The 22,134-nt window shown below is 37.6% G+C and overlaps 1 protein-coding gene across 3 annotated transcripts in view; it reads left to right on the top strand.

Moving 5' to 3' along the window:
• The window catches only part of Alcam (activated leukocyte cell adhesion molecule), a 195,249-nt gene that overhangs the window by 164,273 nt on the left and 8,842 nt on the right, over positions 1 to 22,134 (top strand). For 2 of the 3 annotated variants that reach the window (XM_021209215.2, XM_029544730.1), the window contains exons 8-14: positions 246 to 378; positions 4,953 to 5,065; positions 7,652 to 7,787; positions 7,892 to 8,025; positions 11,277 to 11,409; positions 13,209 to 13,247; positions 13,548 to 13,665. In XM_021209215.2, coding sequence (XP_021064874.1) covers positions 246 to 378; positions 4,953 to 5,065; positions 7,652 to 7,787; positions 7,892 to 8,025; positions 11,277 to 11,409; positions 13,209 to 13,247; positions 13,548 to 13,665 — 806 coding nt within the window. The remainder of the gene's footprint in view (positions 1 to 245; positions 379 to 4,952; positions 5,066 to 7,651; positions 7,788 to 7,891; positions 8,026 to 11,276; positions 11,410 to 13,208; positions 13,248 to 13,547; positions 13,666 to 22,134) is intronic. The other variant, XM_029544729.1, reaches the window with a different exon arrangement.

Below are 22,134 nucleotides of genomic sequence, written 5' to 3'. Positions count from 1 at the left end.
CTATACTCTCAGAAAACAGATGTCATCAATACAATATGAATTATCTCTTCAAAATTTAGATCTAAACTGTGAATTGTTTCTCAAATATTTGCAGAACAGATTTTAATCATTCGTGTGTATTCGAAAAGTATGGTTGCTTTTTTTTTTTTTCATAGCTGAGAAAATGGCATCTTTCCTCAAGAATTATAAACATTCTCATTGTAGCTACCAAGAGTAACCATCTGACATTTTTCTTCTGTCTAAAGGGACAGCCTGAAGGCATAAGAAGCTCAAACACTTACACACTGACAGATGTGAGACGCAATGCCACAGGGGACTACAAATGCTCACTGATTGACAAAAGAAACATGGCCGCTTCAACGACCATCACAGTTCACTGTAAGTCACCTCCTTCATGGCTTCAACAGGCATCACAATTCATGCAAGTCAACTCCTGAAGACCTGTTTTGCCTCAATGTCCTCTAATAATATAACCTGGATAACCTTTCTAAGCACAACCCTATCTTTCATAAATAACTTTGTATCACTTCACTCTATTAAAGCCAGAGGAAAAAGTAAGTTCTGACCTTTAATGCAGGTAATCATTGTGGTACTGAATCCTTGCATAAGTGTGTGAGCTACAAACTTTTCATTGGTAAAACCCTTTTCTTCTAAATGTCTTCAGTCAACAGTACCACCAAGTAATTTTCATATGAACCTTAAATAACTCATTATATATTTAAATATATGTATACAGAATATATAAATATATATGTATAATATACATAATTTATTTTATGCAGTTCTGGAGATGGCGCCCAGGGCTTTGTACATGCTAAGCAGGCTTTCTGCCACTGAGTTGTACCCTCAAGCTCATTTTATATACTGTTGCTATTAACAGGATTTGCATTCTACCACGAAGAATTTAGATTCTATATCTCATTTATGAATTACAGAATAATATTAGCAGCCATTTCAGGCAACACAGAGCTACTACAGATTCAGGACTGGAAGATGAAGTAGAGGTGACTAAAAGCCATTTATTAGCTGAGTTTAGCCTATGTAAAAGTATACTGAATTGAAGGATAGAGAACCTCTTCAAAATTACCTTGAGTGACACCTTTTGTTAAATTTTAATCTGCTTGGAGGACTCCAAGGACTCCAAAATTAAATTTAGTCTCCAAGAATATGATGGGGGAGCAGGGATGATCCACAAGAACAGCCACGTAATGGGCTGGAGAGATTGCTTAGTGATTAACAGCACTTGTCCTTGTAGATGACCCAGGTTCAATTCCCAGCACCCATACAGTGGCTAACAACTATCTATAACTCTAGTCCCAGAGGATCCAACTCTCTTCTGACCTCAGAGGGGACCAAGCACACACATGTTCCATACACATACATGTGGGCAAAACTCTCATCCACATAAAACAATAAAATAAAGCCATCTACCAAAGGGAAAAAGAACAGCCAGGAACCTTGAGTTCTCTATTTTGCAAATCATGAAAGCTCATATTATTAACCTATCAGATGCTTCTTAAAAGTAATGATTTATTTTTTATTGACATGACCTCTTGGGAAGAATGGAACTCATACATTGTTTTCGGTAACTGTGAGTCTTAATTGGGGCTGTAGGCTGAACGAACCTTTCACGGAACAGTGCAATTAGAAAGATTTCTCCTAGAAATGATCAGCTGTAATACAGCAAAACGTGAGGTGGTTGTGTTGTTTCCTTTTCTTTTCTATTTTTTTTTTAAATGGGATTAAGCAGTAGTGAAGCAAAGGCCTTGAAAGTCATCAGAGAGAATGGCCTGTGTGTTTGGTAAAGGGTCCTCTGCAGCACAGGGACTCGATGAACTGGAATATTCACAAGCTCTAGGCATGGGAACTGGGCTGTCCATCTTGGCCACATCCCCTGAAGACAAACGCCAAGCAGTTGTCCAAAAATATCACTAGACAGCAATACAGGGGACATCGAGCTCCCATACAATTGGAGTAAAATTTGATTAGACCGAAGAGAGGAAGGAAAGACGGTCAAAAAGCATTCAAGGAAACTGATCCAAGCACATGGTGCTGTGTTGTCTATCTCCATGCTTGGGAATCATGTAGGCAAGGAAGCAAAATTTGGAAGGAGACACAGGAGGGCACAGTGGGCAATAACACAACCAGATGGTTGCTTTTGATTGATGTTCAACATGTACCCTGGGGAGCCCTGTGGAAACACTGAAGTGTTGAAAACTGTTAGCAGCCAAGCCCGTTTTCTGTCTCTTCTGCCCTCATGCTCATGGGTTTGAATGGTCTGCCGTCAGGCGCTCATTAGGGGGGAAACAGTGATGTCTACATAGAACAATAGTGCTATTTTTCTCTTCTGGGGACCAGTTAGTCATGGGACCATTGATCTAACTCTGTTCTAAGAAGGAAAGCAAGGGAATACACCCAACAAATTCATCTGTCTGTGATATGTCCTCTGCTATCCTCGTCTATCGTATCTTGAGGTTAATTACCAATATTCCAGCTCCTTAGACATGTTTTATGTTTAAAAGATGTTAACTACACAGGCTCTAAAGAGGGGAGAGCGATTCTGCATATGGTGTGTAGAACATGCAGGGATGACTAGACCATACACTACAAGGAAGAAGACTTGGTGGCAACTGCATCATACCTCAGTGAGAAGATGTAACATACAGAAAAATCAAGCAAAATAGTCAGGAAAGTAACTGAGTCCTGGTTCATTTTAAGTTCCAATGTATTCTGGTTTTGAAAGATTGACTGTAACAATGAGTTCTAAAGACTGCATGTCTCCTTAAGAGATAATGAATTATAATACTCATCATCATTTTATTCTACACTAAATACGAACATGAAAATTATATTGTGCCCATTTTCTTTGGCTCCTTGTTTTCCAAAAAGCAGAATTTATTTCTGTCTCATAAAAAAAAAATTAAGTAAAGTATAGGAAGAAAAGTCACATCAGTACATACACAGGGATGCAGAGCAGACCTCACAATGTGATCATATTCCTACAGATTCTGAGTTACTGTTGAAATATCTATTATTCTTCTGTCACATCTTACAGACAGATTCTTCATCACAGCCCTCAAAGTCCATCTTTATCCTTTAAAAATCTTGTGTCATTCCACTGACAGGGTCTTGAATCCATGAATAAAGGCTTCCAAGTTTCCCTTTTTATAATTTTCATACAAACGTAATTCATATACATGTTCTATCAAAACCTCTTTCTCTACAAGTTGGCACAGCTGCTAATATTAGTGTAAGCCAGAAAGTATACTTCCTCAATCACTCTGTTAATAACCATGACTCCTCTGAGCCTTGATATGCCAAGTCTTGTGGCTATATCAGAGAAAATCAAGGCGTGGTCATTACTCCCATGACAGTAACTGCTTAACAGCAAAGGCAGCCACTGAGGAAAACACTGATGGGTTGGGGAGACGCCTCAGTCAGTCCTTAGCCTGCTTCACAATTGTGAGAACTTAAATTCTAATCCCCAGCAACCAAGGAAAAAAGCCTGCATAGGTAGAATTCTGTAACTCCAGAACTAGAAAGGGCAGGGAGGGAAGATGGCACACAGCCAGATATCCAAGGCCCACTGACCAACCGCTACAGCCAAAGTGGTAAGTTTCTGCTGCATCATTTTAGGAGGCTTGATACCCCAGAGTAGGGGGGAATGCTAGAGCAGTGAGTTGAGAGTGGGTAAGTGGGCGGAGGCGCTCCCTCACATCCATACATTATACATACGTATGATATTTTTTTTTAATAACACAGAAAATGATGGGTAAGCCGCAACCAAATCATGAAAGAGACAAAAAAAAAAAAAAAAAAAAAAAAAGACCTGTGGTCTTGACTTAATTCTATAGCTAGGTATACATTCTATGAGTTTTGACTAGCAGTACTGGATGATACAATGTTGAAGAGCCTGATTAGCACTCTCATTTTTTTTTTTTTTTAAATTTTGACCTTGTGGAAAAGTTGACCCTAGATTCCCCACCTAGCAAAGCGCTTAGTTGTCAGGAGGCTCCATCAATATAGTATCTCTTCTACAAAGACTTTCTGCTTTTGAAACTTAGTTCGATTGTGTTCTCTTTACTCCTTTAGTCGTTGCTTATACCACTGCTTAGTATTTCAACAAGTCATTAGTGATCTCTGAGAGTATAATAGGTTTGCTACCCGGTTCTGAATTCATGGGTGATGGACTGCTATGGAGTGCTTGGTACCCCCACGCTATCATGTCAAGTCAGCGCTCATGTAGTTGCTGTGTGGCGGTATTTGTTCCATTGAGTTGCATTTTCTTCCTACAAATCATGCTATAAGTTTATATTTTAAAAATCAATTTTTTTACCTGAAAGGCTCTGCATCCTTAGACATATTTATCCTATGTATTTTTTTTTAAATTATCTGTTGAATGTGTACCCAATAATAAGTCTTATTCAAAATTTCAGCTGCACAGAAAATGGAATAGCATTTCAGAAATAATTCAACTATTTGTCAATTTTCTCTGAAGAAGCATCTACACTATCTGATACTTTTTCCCATTTATCACCTGCTGTCTAAATATATGCGACTTTTCTACTGCTGTGTCTTATCAACTTTTTTTAATAATATTTATCTACTCAATTTTATTTTTTTACCTGAAGTGAGCTGATTTGTTTTTCTTACGGTGATGGTTCCCAAAGAAGTATTTATATGTACCACAAACATCGTTATGTTAACAGAAAATCAATGCAAAATCAATTAGATGGACCACATGCTTGTCCAAGATGACTTCAATGCTAAGTTGTAAGGCTAAGCTGAATTTTCTCCAATGTAGTTGCTTCCCTCACTTACTCAGTCCAGATATTTCAAGTCCAGATAAAAAGGGTGGCTTTGGTTTTTATTTCATCTTTTTACGTCCAAAATATTTTTAGTATCTTGCTTTCTTGTAGTTTTCATTTTAAGCATGCTTTTCTGTCTCACAGACTTGGATTTATCCTTAAACCCAAGTGGAGAAGTGACCAAGCAGATTGGTGATACCCTGCCTGTGTCATGCACAATATCTGCAAGTAGGAACGCGACTGTGGTGTGGATGAAGGTAAGTCCAGGTCTTTCGCTGCTGTCCTGCTCCTTAGCATGCGCTCTCTGAGCATTCTTGTGTATTTTGTTTTACAACCAAATATGTATATCCAGTCATGGCTTGTATGATCACATCCATGTGCCCTTTCACTCCTCCTCTCTAGCGTTTGTCAGATCACAGTAATTGGTGGCGGCACTCAGCCACGCTGTTAATAAATCTATCGTTAATAGATGGGCGGCAGCATAGCTTGGCGCATTGCCTTATGATTATATAATGAAGAGTGATCCACACTTGCATGCGCATGTATGAGCATATCCAATTAAGTGCTTTAAGGACAAACCTTACAGAGTTGATTTTTATCTGACATTATTGTGACATCCTGGCTGTAGTAACTCTGCGAAAATGTAGCTGGTGATTATTTTTCCCATCATTTATAATAAAATCAAGACAGATGGATCAGAAAACTCACAAGTAAGACAGAGACAGGATCAAGCCTGTGCTCTCTGGAGTATGAACGTTGTTCTGGGGCCATACAACTTTTTCTTCCTCTTTGGTGTCTGTACAACTTTTTAGTCTCTAAAAGTTGGTTCTTTGTCATTGTGAGCTCTTTGATGCTAGGGAGATCCGTTCACATCTAACCCTTAGGAAACAACTAGAACATCTAAAGTCTTGTTTGGAATCCCCTGTGTAAGCTCATGTAGTCATATAACTCTAAAATAAAGAAAACTTGGGGCCCAATATTTCTACCTTTTAGGAGGAGGAAGGAGGGTACATAATTGGTATTTTGAGTCCAGCTTATCCTTGAAGCAGAAGTCCATGACCTTGAAGTCACAATTTATGTCACTGACTAGTGTTTTCTAACACACAGTGTGTAGTATGGTCAGGAGCAGCAGAATGGGAAAATAAATCCATGCATCATTTGAAACAGGAGTTCAAATTATTTTTATAGTAATCATTCAGGTATTTCTTACTAAGACTTCTTCTAGATAAAATATCATTGTATAATGCAATAATACTTCAAATAAAACTACATTCTCTTAATCTCCTGTCTTTGTCTCTCTGGTTTTGACTCTGCCTCGCCTACCTCCTTCCCCTCCTCTCCTGTCCTCTCTTCTCCTCTCTGAAACAGGGCCTCACTATGTAGCACTCACTAGCCTCAGACTAGCTATGTAGACCAGGCTGGCCTCTGGCTTCGGCATTCTGGGGTTAAAGCTATGCACTACCACATGCAGCATCCTCTCATTCTTCAAGTGCTTTTCTTTCACTTTCTCTGGTACACAGTCTAACCACAAATTTTCTTCTCCCAAATGATTACAACATCACTCTTCGTCGCCCTTAGTTAGGATGTACTATTTATATACCTGGCAGTCAAATAGCTAGATGATCTATAAGCAAGGAGAACAGTCAATGATGGTACAAACACAAAGGCGTTTTACTTGAGACATAAGTCCGCTACAGTAAACATGAAATGCATTCACCATTGTTGGTTGAACCCTAATATCAGGACTGCTAAACAATATTCCTACTCATCATTTGTTAATGAAAAAGTAGACAAAAGAAAACCCTAGTGTACAAAGGCCTATGATCATAGAATTCTTTTATTAACTGCTTTTTAACTTAAGCCCTGAAAATATGATCATCTTCTAATGTCAAGTAACTTTCTAATATACACATATTTTCCCTTTCTTTTTTGAAATTCAACCAGCAAGACTTTCTTACTGATAGTATTTTTTCATACCTTTTGTGATTTTATAATGAATCTTCAGTGTTAATATCCATTCAGCTAAAATCAATCTTGAGCTTTTTGCCCAGCACTGTTTATGTTCCGTGAGTGTCTTATGGAACAATGTTAACCCAGTAGTTGGACATGACAAGACTTTTACTCAACATAAAATCGTTGCACTACTCATTTAGTTCATCCTCAAAATGATTAGATACAGTAAGAAGATCCTACTTCCCAAATAAAGGAAACTCAGGTGTAGGAAACCATGAACTTGTTCCAAATTACCAACACTAGAATAGGGGGCTCTGAACTATAGCTCTACTCTGCCTGATTCCAAAGTATCTTAAGGAGAATATTCAGACCCACGTAATAATTTTAGGCTTAATTATTATAGAACACATACATCTGAATTCACAATTGTGAGGCTGTATATATAGTTCATGAAGAACTCATGTTCTTCACTCAAGATGTGAGGACATTGTATAAATTCCCAGCACCCACCAGGTATTACATGGAGTGTCTGAAACCCCAGTATTGGGTTCCAGAAATAGCTTGATCCCAAGAGCTTCTTAGCCAGCCAGCCTTGTCAAAACGCAAGCTTCTGGTTCAGTTAAAGATCCTATCTCAAGATGATAATGGTGCAGATAATAGAGGAAGACACTAGATGACCTGACCTGCACTTGTCTCCACACCACACTCATGCACAGGTATAGGCATCCAGATGTGCAGGCGCATGTACCGCACACATATACTACACACACACACACACACACACACACACACACACACACACACACACACACAGCCATGCATAGTAATTAAAATAGAATAAATATGATATTGTTGGACCACTGGAGTAACTGTGCTCTGCATTTAACCAGGATAACATCCGGCTCCGATCCAGCCCTTCATTTTCCAGTCTTCATTATCAGGATGCTGGGAACTACGTCTGTGAAACTGCTCTTCAGGAGGTTGAGGGACTGAAGAAAAGGGAGTCGCTGACTCTCATTGTAGAAGGTAGTGAAATGCTTTAGCAGCAATTATCTTGTTCTTCAAGCGTTTGATATCAGGTTTCTTTTAATATTTCAATAATGATATTCTAATTGTATTAAATATTTCAGGGAAACCTCAGATCAAAATGACAAAGAAAACTGATCCCAGTGGACTGTCTAAAACTATAATCTGCCACGTGGAAGGGTTTCCAAAGCCAGCTATACAGTGGACCATAACTGGCAGTGGGAGCGTCATAAACCAAGCAAGTATTTTAATTCTTATTCTTGGTTACCTTTGCTCCTAAGTTGAGTTTTATTTAGATACCAGAAGAGGAGGTTGGTTTGGTTGGAATATAGAATATGAAACATAGAATATGCAGTAAAAGCTCAGAGAAAGTGCTTGCTGACATCATAATTTTCTCTGAAGGAGATCATTCCTCAAATAAAACATCTAAATCCAAGACCCATGGAAAATATTTTTAAAACCCTGTGTTGGGGTATCTGTTTTTGAAAGAATTAAAACTGAGTGTCTCTCCATGGTCATTAATTCCTGAGACACAAGTAATTAAATCATTAATGGATTAATGAACCACAAACCTATATATCAAAGCATAAGTAGCTGCCATTACTTTGCCTGTTTATTGTTTAGAAGATATTCCTTATTTAACCTGGGTCCTTTGAGTAGTGACCAGCCTAGTTACTGCTTGGAAATGCATGCTTCAGTTTGCTAGTTACAGGGCTAGGGCCAGAACAAGGCTGCACAAATGTAGTATCTACTTTATTCCCTTCTGGACAGTAGAGAATATTAATCTAAATTTAATATCTGTAGTCTTGGTAAGTTACTTCAGTTGCCACAAAGAATTGCAACTTACAAATGCTATGAATATTTTGTTTTTAATAAAAAGTCAGACACAGAAAGAGAGAGAAAGACCAATAGATAAAGAAAGAGAAAAATCAGCCACTTGCTAAGATTTCAGAACTTATTTATTTATTATTATTATTTTTGGTTTTTTTGAGACAGGGTTTCTCTGTATAGCCCTGGCTGTCCTGGAACTCACTTTGTAGACCAGGCTGGCCTCAAACTCAGAAATCCACCTACCTCTGCCTCCTGAGTGCTGGGATTAAAGGTGTGCACCACCACGCTCGGCAGATTTCAGAACTTTAATCTCTCTAATCTGTGTTTGGTGTACTAATATGACTTTATTTTTTTTTTCTGTAGTGGTCCTCGTGTCTCCCTATATCACTAGAACCAGTTAAAGAGTAATAAACATAGAACCAGTTAAAGGACATAACCCCTCCCCATTTAAGTTTTTTAGCCGACACATTTAAAGCAAAAAGGATGAAAATTAATTTTAAGTTGAAAATTCCACGTTCCTCTGTGAAGACATGAACCATTAGTTCAGCTCGTATAACGCCATTAGCTAAGCATGGTGAATCTGCACTCTTGCCTGGGATTCATACAAATACGAATGCATATGTTCAAGCAAGGAGAGTGCTCAGAGTGGCCCCTCCTGAAGCCAATGACCTATGACTGGGTTAACTATATTAGAGACACACTGATAAAAAGCCCAAGCCTGGGAAGACAGCGAGGCAAGAAGACAATCAAGCCTGAGCAGATGCATGCTTTTTTATTCAGAATAAAGTCCTGAATTGCTGAAAATGTGCAGAAATACTTTTTAGCACCAAATGCTAAACGATTATAAATGTTTCTTTCCTACACTCCTTTTTCTATCTGTCTAGTTAGGGGATAAGTGCCATTGGAAAAAACCTATAATTTCTGGAAAGTTGATTTTTTTTTAAAAAAAAAAAAGTGCATGATTCTCATGAATAAATGAAGGAATGAATGAATAAAAACTATAAATCTGATGAACAAATGGATGTAAGAGAATATGCTAGAAATAAGCAAGTATATTTCGAAGAGACTGGAGTAGCAAGCACAAAGACTCAGGGAACATAGCAAGTATCCTTACCACAAGGATAGAAATAATAATGCTATTGTTCTTTGTCACAGAGAAGGTTTGAGTCTGACCTGAGGGACGATATGTTATTTTCCTTGTTCTAGGTTTGAGGTGGTCCATCCATAATGTTTTACTTGTTCCCCCTCCAAGGTATGATGAACCTAGGAGTTTACAGCCCTGAGGCAGCGCTCAGGGAATAGAGGCTACTGCACACCTATCCTCAAGATACATACAGTACAGTTAAAAACAAAGCCAAGAAAAAAGAAAAAAAAAAAAAAACAGAGGATATGCTCAAAAGAAGTGACCAAGAAGGAGTATGAAGGCATACTTGCTTGGGCTGTGTTGCATTTCTGTCTAATCCTAATGACTGAATTTCATTGTTTCTTTTATATATTTTTTAATTATTTTTAAAAAAAATTTCAGGCGATATATGTACTCCTTTATTTTTTATTTTCCTTTATTTTATTGAAAAGCTATTTTCATGCAATATGTTCTGATTACAGTTCTACAGTTTGTTTACCTCCATCCTCGATGAAATCCACACTCTTTCTTTCTCACAATTGAAAACAAACAAGCATTTTTTAAAATTTAAATGAAATAAGATAAGAAACAAACTGGAATATGACAAAGCATGGGAAAGAAAAGGCACAAAAAATACATGAACACATATGTTCTCACCTCAGGGATCTCGTAAAAACACAAAAATTGAATATATATATATATATATATATATATATATATATATATATGCAAAAAATCTGTAAAGTAAAAAGCAAAAGAACCTTAAAAAATGGGATACAAATCTAGACAGAGAATTCTCAAAGGATTACACAGAAATAGAAATAGCCGAGAAGCACTTAAAGAAATGTTCCTTGTAGGGAATACAGATCAAAACTATTGTATTTCTTCTTATGTTTGAGTATATCACATCCAGATATTCCTCGATTTGTGCCTCAGAAAATCCAAAAGCCATCATTGAAAGATCCACCGTTTTTATTGACAAAGAAAAAGTCTGAAAGAAACAAATGGTTTTATTTACCCATGAACAAATCATATATGCATTGGACTTTTATATAACATTTATTATGATAAGAGATAGGAGATAGGAGAACAGATGCCCACTGCAAAGAATTGATATAAGAGAATAGCTGTCTACAGCAAAAAAAACCACTGACCTCATTCACAAATAAGTTCTAATGTTCACTAAAAGGAAACTGGTGGTTAAAGATGAATAGCATGCTTTGAAACAAGTGTTATGAAAAAAAAAGTTTAACAGACACTGAGGATCTGTTGGCGGATGGGAAGGAAGAGGTTCATTAATGTGTTAAAATTCCCCAAAGAATCATAGACACAGAAATGCCATTATTGCTTTATTAATCTCCTTTCTGCCCACTGTAAAGCTGTAGATGACCTGGACAGTCCTTATCTATGGTTTCCACACATCTTTAAAACCAGACTGTAGGACATCACACTTGTCCTGTGTCATCTACCACTAATCTTTGCCAGACTTGTAAAGTGCACCTCCATCTCTAAACTCTGCTTCCTTCTTCTTCCAGACAGAGGAGTCTCCTTATATTAATGGCAGGTATTATAGTAAAATTATCATTTCCCCTGAGGAGAATGTTACATTAACTTGCGCAGCAGAAAACCAACTGGAGAGAACAGTAAACTCCCTGAATGTCTCTGCGAGTGAGTATTTCATTTCTGGCATTAAAACCGTAAGAAAATTTGAAGTTATTCTTCATTAGCTTAACATCTTCAGTTCCATCTCCCTGTACTGCATCATGGTAAGTTTCACGCTTTTGTTTGGCATTTTGATATCATCGCCATGAGGTTTCATTTTCTTTTTTTTACCTGGTTTCCATTCTTCTACTATGCTTGTCTTCACAGTTTAAGTCACTTCAGATATTAGCACTCAGACACTTTTTGCAGCATAGAAATCTTCCCAAGAGCAAGGGAGACTAAGACACCAATCGGTCGTACTTAATCCATACTATGGATCTAGAGTCAGATAATTCAGTGATTATATTAAAACACTGTTCTAAAAGGTATACATTAGATAAATTTTTAGTGTGACCAATCCACGTGGTCATTGTGGGCCTGTCAGTTTGCATTACACTTTGTTACATTTTTATCCTACCCCTATTTTATACAGAAATGCCACAAATTTGGCCAAATTTGGCCTGAAAATGTTATGAGAATTAATAAAATCAGGTTGCAAAAGTTTTCGTTCTCTAGTTGATTTTGAATCATAGTAAAGACAGATGAAATCATCTTAGAGAAAATTAAAGTAGCTATTAAAATTGAAATCCTACCTTATATATTTTTGAGAGAAAGAAAACATTTTGAAAACCATGCTTTATTGGAAAATTAGACACCATTTTCAGTCCTGTTACTATGTCCATTGCTATGTTACCATGGCAACCTTAAATCAGGACTGACCTGGAGTAAGGTTCACTTTTAGACAGGATGTTAGCTGACCTGCTGCCAAATGTTTATTTCTTGATCGGTTGGAATCCTTACATTAGTATGTTTTGTATATAATAGCTGGAAATTTATAGGAGAAAACAATTTTCAAAAGATAATGATCCCTAACAGATGGGTTGGAATATAAAGGCCCAGTGGATTAGCTAGAGAGAAGAACTAAATAAAATTAACTTTAAAATACAATCACTGACTTCTCACAATGCAATTCAGTGAATATTGATTTGGACTACCTAGAGAGAACCCATCCTTATTTTTTTTTTCAGAGAACCTATCCTTATTTATTTTTTAATGCTAACCTGTGGCATGAGATAGTTCAGCTGTCTCAGTATTTAAAGCAGTCATTTTCAAACTCTGTCCTATCTGAGCACTGGGACTGAATTATAATCTAACACCATGGAGAATTCTGATACACACTCATGCATGCTGAACAGTGTTTCTGTAATTTAGTGAGGGTCCACAAGAGCACTGAGTTTTAACCTAATACCATAGCAGAATCAGCAACCTAGAACATCATGAGCACCCTGTTTATAACCTCAACCCCAACTCCTGCTTTGAAGCCAGCATCAGTTGCTCTCGACACTAACAAATGGAAATGAATTCTTCTAAATAGGGGCAGAAAAAGTTGAGCACAGATGAGAAACAGTATTGTAGATTTAATAGGGACCACTTGTTCCTCCTAAAAAAAGAAATTCTAGTGAAAGATACAGACAGTAGGAAATTAATATAGATCTTAGATAAATGCTACAGCTTGTTGGTTATAAATTTTCTCCAATACATTAAAATATTTATATTTTTCACTACTCCTTAAAATAACATTATTTCCTCTGTACAAACCTTGTAGGGAAGTTTCTGCTCTATAAAGTGTGATTTTTCTTTACCCTTAGCTCTAGAATAGCTGTTTTACCTAGGTATTTTTATTACATCATACTATAATGGTAAAGGTGACTTTCATTTATCAACAGATTTTGTTTTTAATTTCATATTAACATTTTTCATTTCAGTAAGTATTCCAGAGCACGATGAGACAGACAATATAAGTGGTAGGTACCATGCTGCAGACTCTTCTTCCTTGCCTATCAGCTCAAGATTTATGAAGTGTCCTTGTCTGAGTGACTTCCTTAGCTGTCCAAAATTTGACTTGAATTTCAATACCAAATGAGACAAGATAGTCAAAATTCTAAAAACTTTCCCCTTCTAAAAAAAAAAAAATCACATTTGCATGTAATCCACAGTAGTGATCTCTTAGCCATCATTAATAATATGTCATAACAACACCAACTTCCTTTTCAACTCTTTAGCATTGGCTATAGCCGCATGGTCTTTTTTCTTCTTTGTTGTAGATGAAAACAGAGAAAAGGTGAATGACCAGGCAAAACTGATTGTGGGAATTGTCGTCGGTCTCCTCCTCGCTGCCCTTGTTGCTGGCGTTGTCTACTGGCTGTACATGAAGAAGTCCAAGTGAGTTGCACAGAAAGGTTCTCGCTCTTGACAGCCTCTTGACTTGAATCGATCCAGCATGATGAGTGTACTTATGCCTGCTGGGGATGTATTTCTAGAATAATATGGACACATCACCACATTGAGCACACAGAGCTTTGTTTCGCTTCAGAGTGAGGATGGGACCAACATCAAGGATGTGACCCTGGGTGTGCTCATGTCTCCTTATCGTTGTTAGTCAACATTCCAAGCCCAGAGATTTTGTTGTTGTTGCTTTCTACCTAGGTAGATTTTTTTTTTAAAGCACACAGAGCCTAGGTATAAAACATTTTAAAGTTTTTGTTTGAAGTTGATGGAAATTAGTTCAAAGAAGGTACATACTCCAGGACCTGTGAATGACTGAGCAGTGCCTGATCTGACCAGAAATAAAATTGCCACTGAACTGAGGATATCTTCTATGTTCTAGTTAAATGACTTTATTCCGTGTGAGAACCTAATTAGGAGGTGGAAAAAATCATTACTTTGGCCTTAATGAAAACATTGATTAGATAAAATACGACAAATGCATTTAAAAAGCTTTAGGTAAGGGTAGATTAAAAATGATTAGAATCATAAAGTACAGCATGCAGGATGGGCCGTTAAAATCTAACAGGGCTTATACTAAGTCTCTGGTGAAGCTAATGATGATTATCGGTAAGTACATTTCAAGATTTAGATGTACATGATTTCTATAAGACGGACACTTCCCCCACATTAGGCTGATGACATTTTGTGTGAGTTCATAGTGACTACATTACCAGCAGAAGGGAAAATGTAATGTGGAATTTTTCATGAATATTTATTTTGGTTTGGTTTGGTTTGGTTTGGTTTGGTTTGGTTTGGTTTGGTTTGGTTTGGTATGATATGGTATGGTTTATTTGTGTGTTTGGTTTGTTTTTTGAACTTTGGAAGTCCCATTGGTGACTCTGGGTCACATTCCTGGTTTCAAACAAGGACTTTAATATTTACCTCTTCTAAGTGAATAAACTGTTTTCACAACAGAGTATCTGTAGCTAGTACCATTCTGGAACATAATTTTATGCTTTCATTATGTCTGAATTAATTGGTCTAAAATATGGAGAAATTTATCTTACTAAAGGAGATAAAGTGAGTATAAACCTACATAATCTTTTTTTATTAGATATTTTCTTCATTTATATTTTAAATGCTATCCCGAAAGTCCCCTATACCCTCCCTCTGCCCTGCTCCCCAACCTACCCACTCCTGCTTCCTTAATCTTAATCTCACCCTTTACATGGGTCAGCTCCAGATCTGAGTGAAGCTTCCTGGCAGAGAGACACAGCTGGGAAAGTTGGAAGTCACAAGGCATGATAACCATACATTGACCTTTTGTTCTTGGCACATCTGTAGACACCAATGGTATTCATATTTTACCTGTGAAAAGTAACTGTTTATCATAATGGCACGACCACTAGATCTTTACCCTATCTCAGAATGCTTTGCTGTCCTTTTTCCATACAAAGTTTTCCTGTTGTATTTATGATTGATATACATGATGTCCATTCCCATTTGGAAAGCACAGTCACCCCTCTTTATATGGTACCTCATTTCTTCTAGATCCATGGTTGTCAACCATTCTAATGCTGCAGCCTCTTAATATAGTTTTCCTCGTGTTGTGGTGACCCCCAGCCATACAATTATCTTTGTAGCTATTGTATAACTGTAATTTTGCTACTGTTCCAAATTGTAATGTAAATATGAAGATGGTCACAGGTGACCCCTGTCATTTATAGGTGTCATTTGACTCCCAAGGGGGTCACAACCCATGGGGGGTCACAACCCGTGGGTTGAAAGCCACAGCTTTAGGCGCACGTTGGCCAGGAAGCAGGGAATGAAGGAGAAAGAGGAGAGAGGCAGGGGTGGAGAATTATCTTACATGGTTGTTGAAGCTGCAGTCTCCAGGTCTTTTAAGCGGCAAGCCAGAGGTGCATGAGAACAGGTATGTGTCCAGCTTGAGCCTGTGTCCAAAAGTCTGAGGACCAGGAGAACTGATTGGCTAAGTTTTAATCTAGACTCAATGGGATGGAGAGTGTGAAGGGTCAGAGTTTCAGCCTGAGCCTAGACAGTAGGACAAGTTCCAGAGTAAGTGCTGGGGCTAGAGGTAGTCCTCCTTCTCTGCTAAGCCTTTCCATTCTCCTGGTACATTTAAGGATGGGATGACAAACTCACATAAGAGAAAACAATCTGCTTTATCAGGTATGATAACTATGTTCATCACATTTAGAAATACCCCATGACACAATAGAATACTGTTTGATAAATGTCTGAATATGATATGGCCCAATCAAGTTAATATATAAAATTAACCATTATAGTTGACAATGAATATTATATATGAACATTTAACATATCAGGACTGCTTATATCATGTGATAAGAAATGCAAAATTGCCAAGAAGTAGGTATTCTTTTTATATATAATTTTTTATTAGATATTTTCTTCATTTACATTTAAAATGCTATCCCAAAAGTCCCCTATACCCCCCCGCCCTGCTCCCCTACCCACTCACTCCCAAGAAGTAGGTATTCTAATACACTAATATCATAATCTTATACAAATTCTCCCTAGATTTGCAAAAATTCCTTTATGATCAAAAGTACACTTTGATTCATAAATGCATGATGAGAAACACATCTGAGATCTTAACATCTAGGATTCATTCATTTTACTAGGACTTCTTATTTTAAAAATGAAACTAAAATTTCTCTGTGTCAGAAAGGAAGAGAGAGAGAGAGAAAGAAAGAAAGAAAGAAAGAAAGAAAGAAAGAAAGAAAGAAAGAAAGAAAGAAAGAAAGAAAGAAAGAAAGAAAACAAGCTGAGGCATGGACTTCAGTCCTCTGCATTATGGGTAAATGAATTTCAAGTTCTCTTAAGAACCTTCAACATCTTAAGTATTCTCTGTTAATGTCTCATCAGACATTGAATAGTCTATGAATATAAGAAATGTGTCCTTCTGTTATATATAAGACAACCAAAATTCCAAATCACAGATAAATAAATGCTGGACACCTTGTTTAATAATGTCATAAGGGTAGGTCTCCAGCATTCCCTTCAAATTAAGGGCCAATCTTTACATGTGACTACTACTTAACTGAAAAGTGTACCAAATTTGATAGGCTTAATATAATTGGTAACCAGTGCAATAAATTTCAGCTGCCATCTTAAGTATCAGAGAGACTTTTATGAAAAATGTGTGGGATACTTCAGATTTCTAAATGCTTTTAATCCCTTGCCTGAGCCTCTGGAATAAGCTGACATTTGTGCAATATGAGTGAGTGTTTAACCCCTTCAAATTCTGGCACAGGAAGTACTCACTCATTCTTAGAGATTTTAGTGCAGAATCTCTAAGACCAGGTTTTGCCATGCACTTAGCAAAGCAATGGAGTTGTATCAACATTGGAGGGATGTTCTTTGAATTAGTTATGGTAAACATCATTGGAAAGATAAGAGAAAAAAATATTGCAAAGTAGAGTTGACAAGTACATTCACTTGTATATTTAGTGGTTTTTACATCCCATATAAATTCATATGCATTCCGTTATCTCAATAGTACTGCTTTTCAATTAAGATTCCTCATTGGACTTTGCCTTTGTATATTTAGTATCATGTCATGGGGAGAAACAAGCCACAAGGTCAGGGATGATATGGCCTCTCCATTTTTATTAAAAGACAGGGTTATCCAAGTTTGCCCCCTGCCATTTTTTTTTCCTACTTATAATTTGGCAAGCATCCAGAAGGGGGAAAAAAGGTCCCATTATTCCCTCAAACCAAAAATTATAAATAATAAAGTAAGGGGTAAATAGAACAAAGAGGATATGCTGGCATGTCTTCTTAATTACAGTGCCATTGACACTAAGTGCAGACCCAGGGCTCTGCTCTTGATACTGTTCTGACCTGAAAGCCCTCAGAGGAAAGGGCTCACATCAAAATAGAGCATTTATATTTTTAAAAGATCATGGTTTGCTTTCTGACAAAAACTATAACTACCTGACCCTGTCATGAGTAACCTTGGATCTGTGTGTATTTGGGAGAAATTGAAGTTATTAATATCTCGCAAACTCAATTTTTACCTCTGTAGCAAGTAAGAAATATGTGCCTTTTAAATATTCGTATTGTGTGAACTTCTAAATGAAACCCTCAGAAAGGGAAAATTATTGTTGTTTTTGTTATCTCTTCCAAGGTAAGGGAAACATATCTCTCCTTGCCCTGAGCCAGGTTGTTTTCTGTATCAGGATTACAGTGTTAACTGACCCAGAGTCATGCTGTGGAATGCAATAGCATCTTGTTTTCATGGGGCTTTTAATCTTCATTTTCATCCTTCAGTATTCTGCTTCCTGTAAGGTGCAAATTGTCACTCTTAGCTAAATTGGAAAAGCTATTTCCTGATTTTTCTTTTCTTTTTTTAAGCAAAGGACATAAGCATTCCTTATTTTAGTGAGGAATTTCTCAGCACAGTCTCAAAGTCTAAGGACAGCAAACGGAAAGTGGCAGCAATAAACCCAACTGTTTGTTCTCCAAGTCAAGAAATTGCTGGCCCCTCTCAGCTGGGATTAGAGCTCTTCCTCCACCTCTGGTTTTTTATTAAGGTTGGCACAAGAGCAGACTCATTCTGCTGACAGCTGTGACCAGGGAAGAGGGGGAAAATAAGTATTATCTTGGCTATGCCCCTAATCACCTGCCCAGGATTCAATGGTCAGTCTGCTGGCAGGGGCAATTTCCCACTGCCAAGCTGCCTGTCCTGCAACTCATCGTCCTGTGCAGTATTATTTAGGCACCCTATAAAATATAAAAGCGCAGAATTTAACCCTGCAGTCAGGAAGAGCTAATGCATGCCTGATTTTGAAAACTATAAAACTTATTAAATAGTTGCAACATAAAGGATTTTGTTTTACAAATGTAAAATTCTGGGGTTATTTATTTATTTAATTGTTTCAATGGTACCTTGCAGCATTGAGCCATATTTGTTGAACTTACATGCTCAAGAACCCTTTTCAGTTTCCCACTGCCCCACCCCCATTAAATTATTGCTAAAATAAAGCCATCTATAGAGGGAAGCACAGATGACTTCTCTACCTTCCTTCCTAGAGAACTAAAGGCAAGTATAGAATCACTTAATGATATCCTAGGACAGAGCTACTTGAGAAGTAATACCTTCTTGAGAAGTTATTTAAAAACAACTTTAGATCCTTCACGGCACTGCATTTTCAGATTGTGTAGTTGAGATGTAGATTTACATGGGTCTGCCTAGTAGTCGTGCGGCCTTTGGCAACAGCTCTGTGACCTCCTCAGGTTGTTGGGATCTGTTCCTCACCTAGAGATTTCTTCTGAACACTCATGGTGAGCCGCACACCAGCCCTGTGTGTTGTTCTTTCCTCTATTTATAGAGAACAACATCATTTAGGAGGGAGGGTATGGCCAGGATCTTATAGCTCAAAACCAACATCAATGCTCACTGCCTTTGTTAGGGTTACTATTGCTACAACAGACCACCATGATAAAGCTACTTGGTTAGGAAGGCATTTATCTGGCTTACATTTACAAGTCACTGCTTTTCATGGGGGGGGGGGGGGAGGAGTCAGGACAGGAACCAAACAGGGCAGGAACCTGGAGGTAGGAGCTGATGCAGAGGCCATAGAGGGGAACTGCTTATTGGCTTACTAGCCACGACTCCTTCAGCCTGCTGTTTTACAGAACCCAAGACAAAGCCCTGGGATGGCACCACCCACAATGGGTTTTGTCCTGCCCCATCAATCACTAATTAAGAAAATAGCATCAAAGACCAGCTACAACAATGTGTTCAGTGATCCAAGGAAGGGATGTGGGGTCAGCTATGGTTTAAAGCAGGCACATAGTCACACTCATTTGGTGGTTGAAGCATGCTTCAATGGTCAAATTATAACCATTTTACATATATACGTATATACATACAGATACTCATATTTCATGGTTTGAGCAAAACTCTAACCACTTTACATATATACATTTGGTGGATGGAGCAGTTTCAATGAATAGGCTCCAACTACTTTATTTTTTCTTAACCTTTTTATAGCATCCGCAACAATGTTCTCTATGGAAGAAAACAGTTACTTCATAGCCACACGTTACACATTCTCAAAAAACAATCACGAAAGCATACACTTCCAAAAAGATTAACATCACTACACAAAAGGAAATTACAACAGGATTATTGATTGCATATTCCTCTTTTGAAACTTATACCTAACTAAACATTTCATCTATATTTCTCTCCACAAGTTCATCATAACCCCAAAGCAGCAATTCTTTGGTGATTCATTAACAAAGTATAAGTAAGCCAAGTCTATAGTAGCACGTTTTTTCCTATGCTTAGCTGACGACAGTTTTTATTTACCAAGAAATAGATAATCTATCTTACATCTTATTTTTGAAGTCTAGTTCAGTTAGACTAATCATCTTTTCTCTGTGCTGTTCTCAGAATTATTTATTCTTTGTTCATATCTATGCCCCTTTTTATGGTGCACACCAAAACCTGTGACTACATGCAGAGATCACAAAATCCAGGAACTCAGACCCAACCTAGAATGAAAGTTTTTCTTTGATCATTAACTTTATCCCAAGCCTATTTCCCTCTTCCTGGTACGGTTATGTGATTACAAGGCATGGAAGCTCCCTGGACTCCTTTTCTAATTTATGCAACCCTCACTATTCTACAAAGGAGGGAGCAAATTTTGCTCTTAATTCTAACTTTATTATATGTTTCTGTCAAAACAACTTCAACCATCTCCTTAAATTTTCTATCAATTACCCTAACTTCCTAAAAAAAAAAAAAAAATTAAATCAAATCAAGAGTTCTGTAAAATCATTAATTCATCTAAACAATATTATTTTATGCAAGTTTGTCATCATATTTATGTGCAGGAAAATTGTCCAAGAGTGGGCTATCTTCAGGAAGCTCACCTACGCACTGCAGGTCCTTCTGCATGGCACCCGCCACTACAGGCTTGTTTACAGCCCGTCTTTTTCAGTTGAGGTTTTCTTCATCAGATGACCTTTATCTGTGTCAAGATGGCATAAAACTAGCCAGGACATCCATGAAGCTCAAGCCTCCCCTCTCTACCTCACAAGTTATACTTTATGGATTAACCTAGAGTTTCATTCCACTCCCATCTTCATTTATTAAGATTTTATGATTTCGATTCTCTCTTACAACCTAAGTTATGGAAAACTTACCGATGAAAAAAATGTTTAGTAAAGCAGTGATCATAATTTATAGTTTAATCCATTTATAAAGGACATATGCTTTCTAAGTGTTTTGTTCTTTTAATCAGTTAATACATACTTTGCTAAAGAGAGTGACTTAAAGAAAATCTTATCTTTTTTAGTTGGAAATGGAGTTCTAACCCATGTAATTCTTTCAAATCTCTGGAAACTTTCTGAGATTAAAAGATACATATTCCATATAATTCTCTCTAATGACAAAAAAAGAGGTCATACGGAGGAGTCAGGGGAAGGACTGAAGGAGCTGAAGGGGTTTGTAACCCTACAGGAAAAACAACAATATCAACCAACCAGAGCTCTCAGGGTACACATGAAGGGACCCATGGCTCCAGCCGCATATGCAGCAGAGTATGGGCTTGTCAGGGCATCAATGGGAGGAGAAGCCCTTGGTCCTATGAAGGCTTAATGTCCCAGCATAGGGAAATGCTAGGGCAGTGAGGCAGGAGTGGGTGTGTGGGTAGAGGGCACCTCATAGAAGCAGGGGGAGGGTGGATGAGTTAGGGGGTTTTCGAAGGGGAAACCGGGAAGGGGGATAACATTTGAAATGTAAATAAATAAAATAACCAATTAAAAAATAAAAATTAAAAAAGAGGCCATTAATTTGAAAGAAAACAAGGAGAGACATACAGGAATTTTGTAGGGAGGAAAGAGAAAAAGGAGATAATGTAATTACGTTATAAACTCAAAAATAAAATAAATATTATTAAAGTGAAAGTAAAAGACAAGAGAGAAGCTCTCAATAAAGCGTGTGAAAATCTTTCCTGTCCACATGCTGTCAAGGGTGTCCTCTCTTCCCATCTCCCCACTCCTCCCACTATCAGCCCACCTAACAGTGGTACAGCTTAGCGGAGTCACACAACTGTGCAGCGCTGTTTATAGATCCTAGATTCAAAGATGTTGGAGTCTGATTCCTGTCCTTGCTACTTGCCAGCCATATGACTCCAACAGGCTTAGTGATTTCCTTGTAAAAATGAAATGTACTAAGAATAAACAGTGCCGCCGGGCAGTGGAGGCGCATGCCTTTAATCCCAGCACTTGGGAGGCAGAGGCAGGCGGATTTCTGAGTTCAAGGCCAGTCTGGTCTACAAAGTGAGTTCTAGGACAGCCAGGGCTACACAGAGAAACGCTGTCTCGGAAAACAACAACAACAACAACAAAAAAAAAAAAAAAAAA

Source organism: Mus pahari, chromosome 12 (assembly GCF_900095145.1).
Source record: "Mus pahari chromosome 12, PAHARI_EIJ_v1.1, whole genome shotgun sequence".
NCBI classification, from domain to species: domain Eukaryota; kingdom Metazoa; phylum Chordata; class Mammalia; order Rodentia; family Muridae; genus Mus; species Mus pahari.
This window is presented reverse-complemented; position numbering and strand designations above follow the sequence as displayed.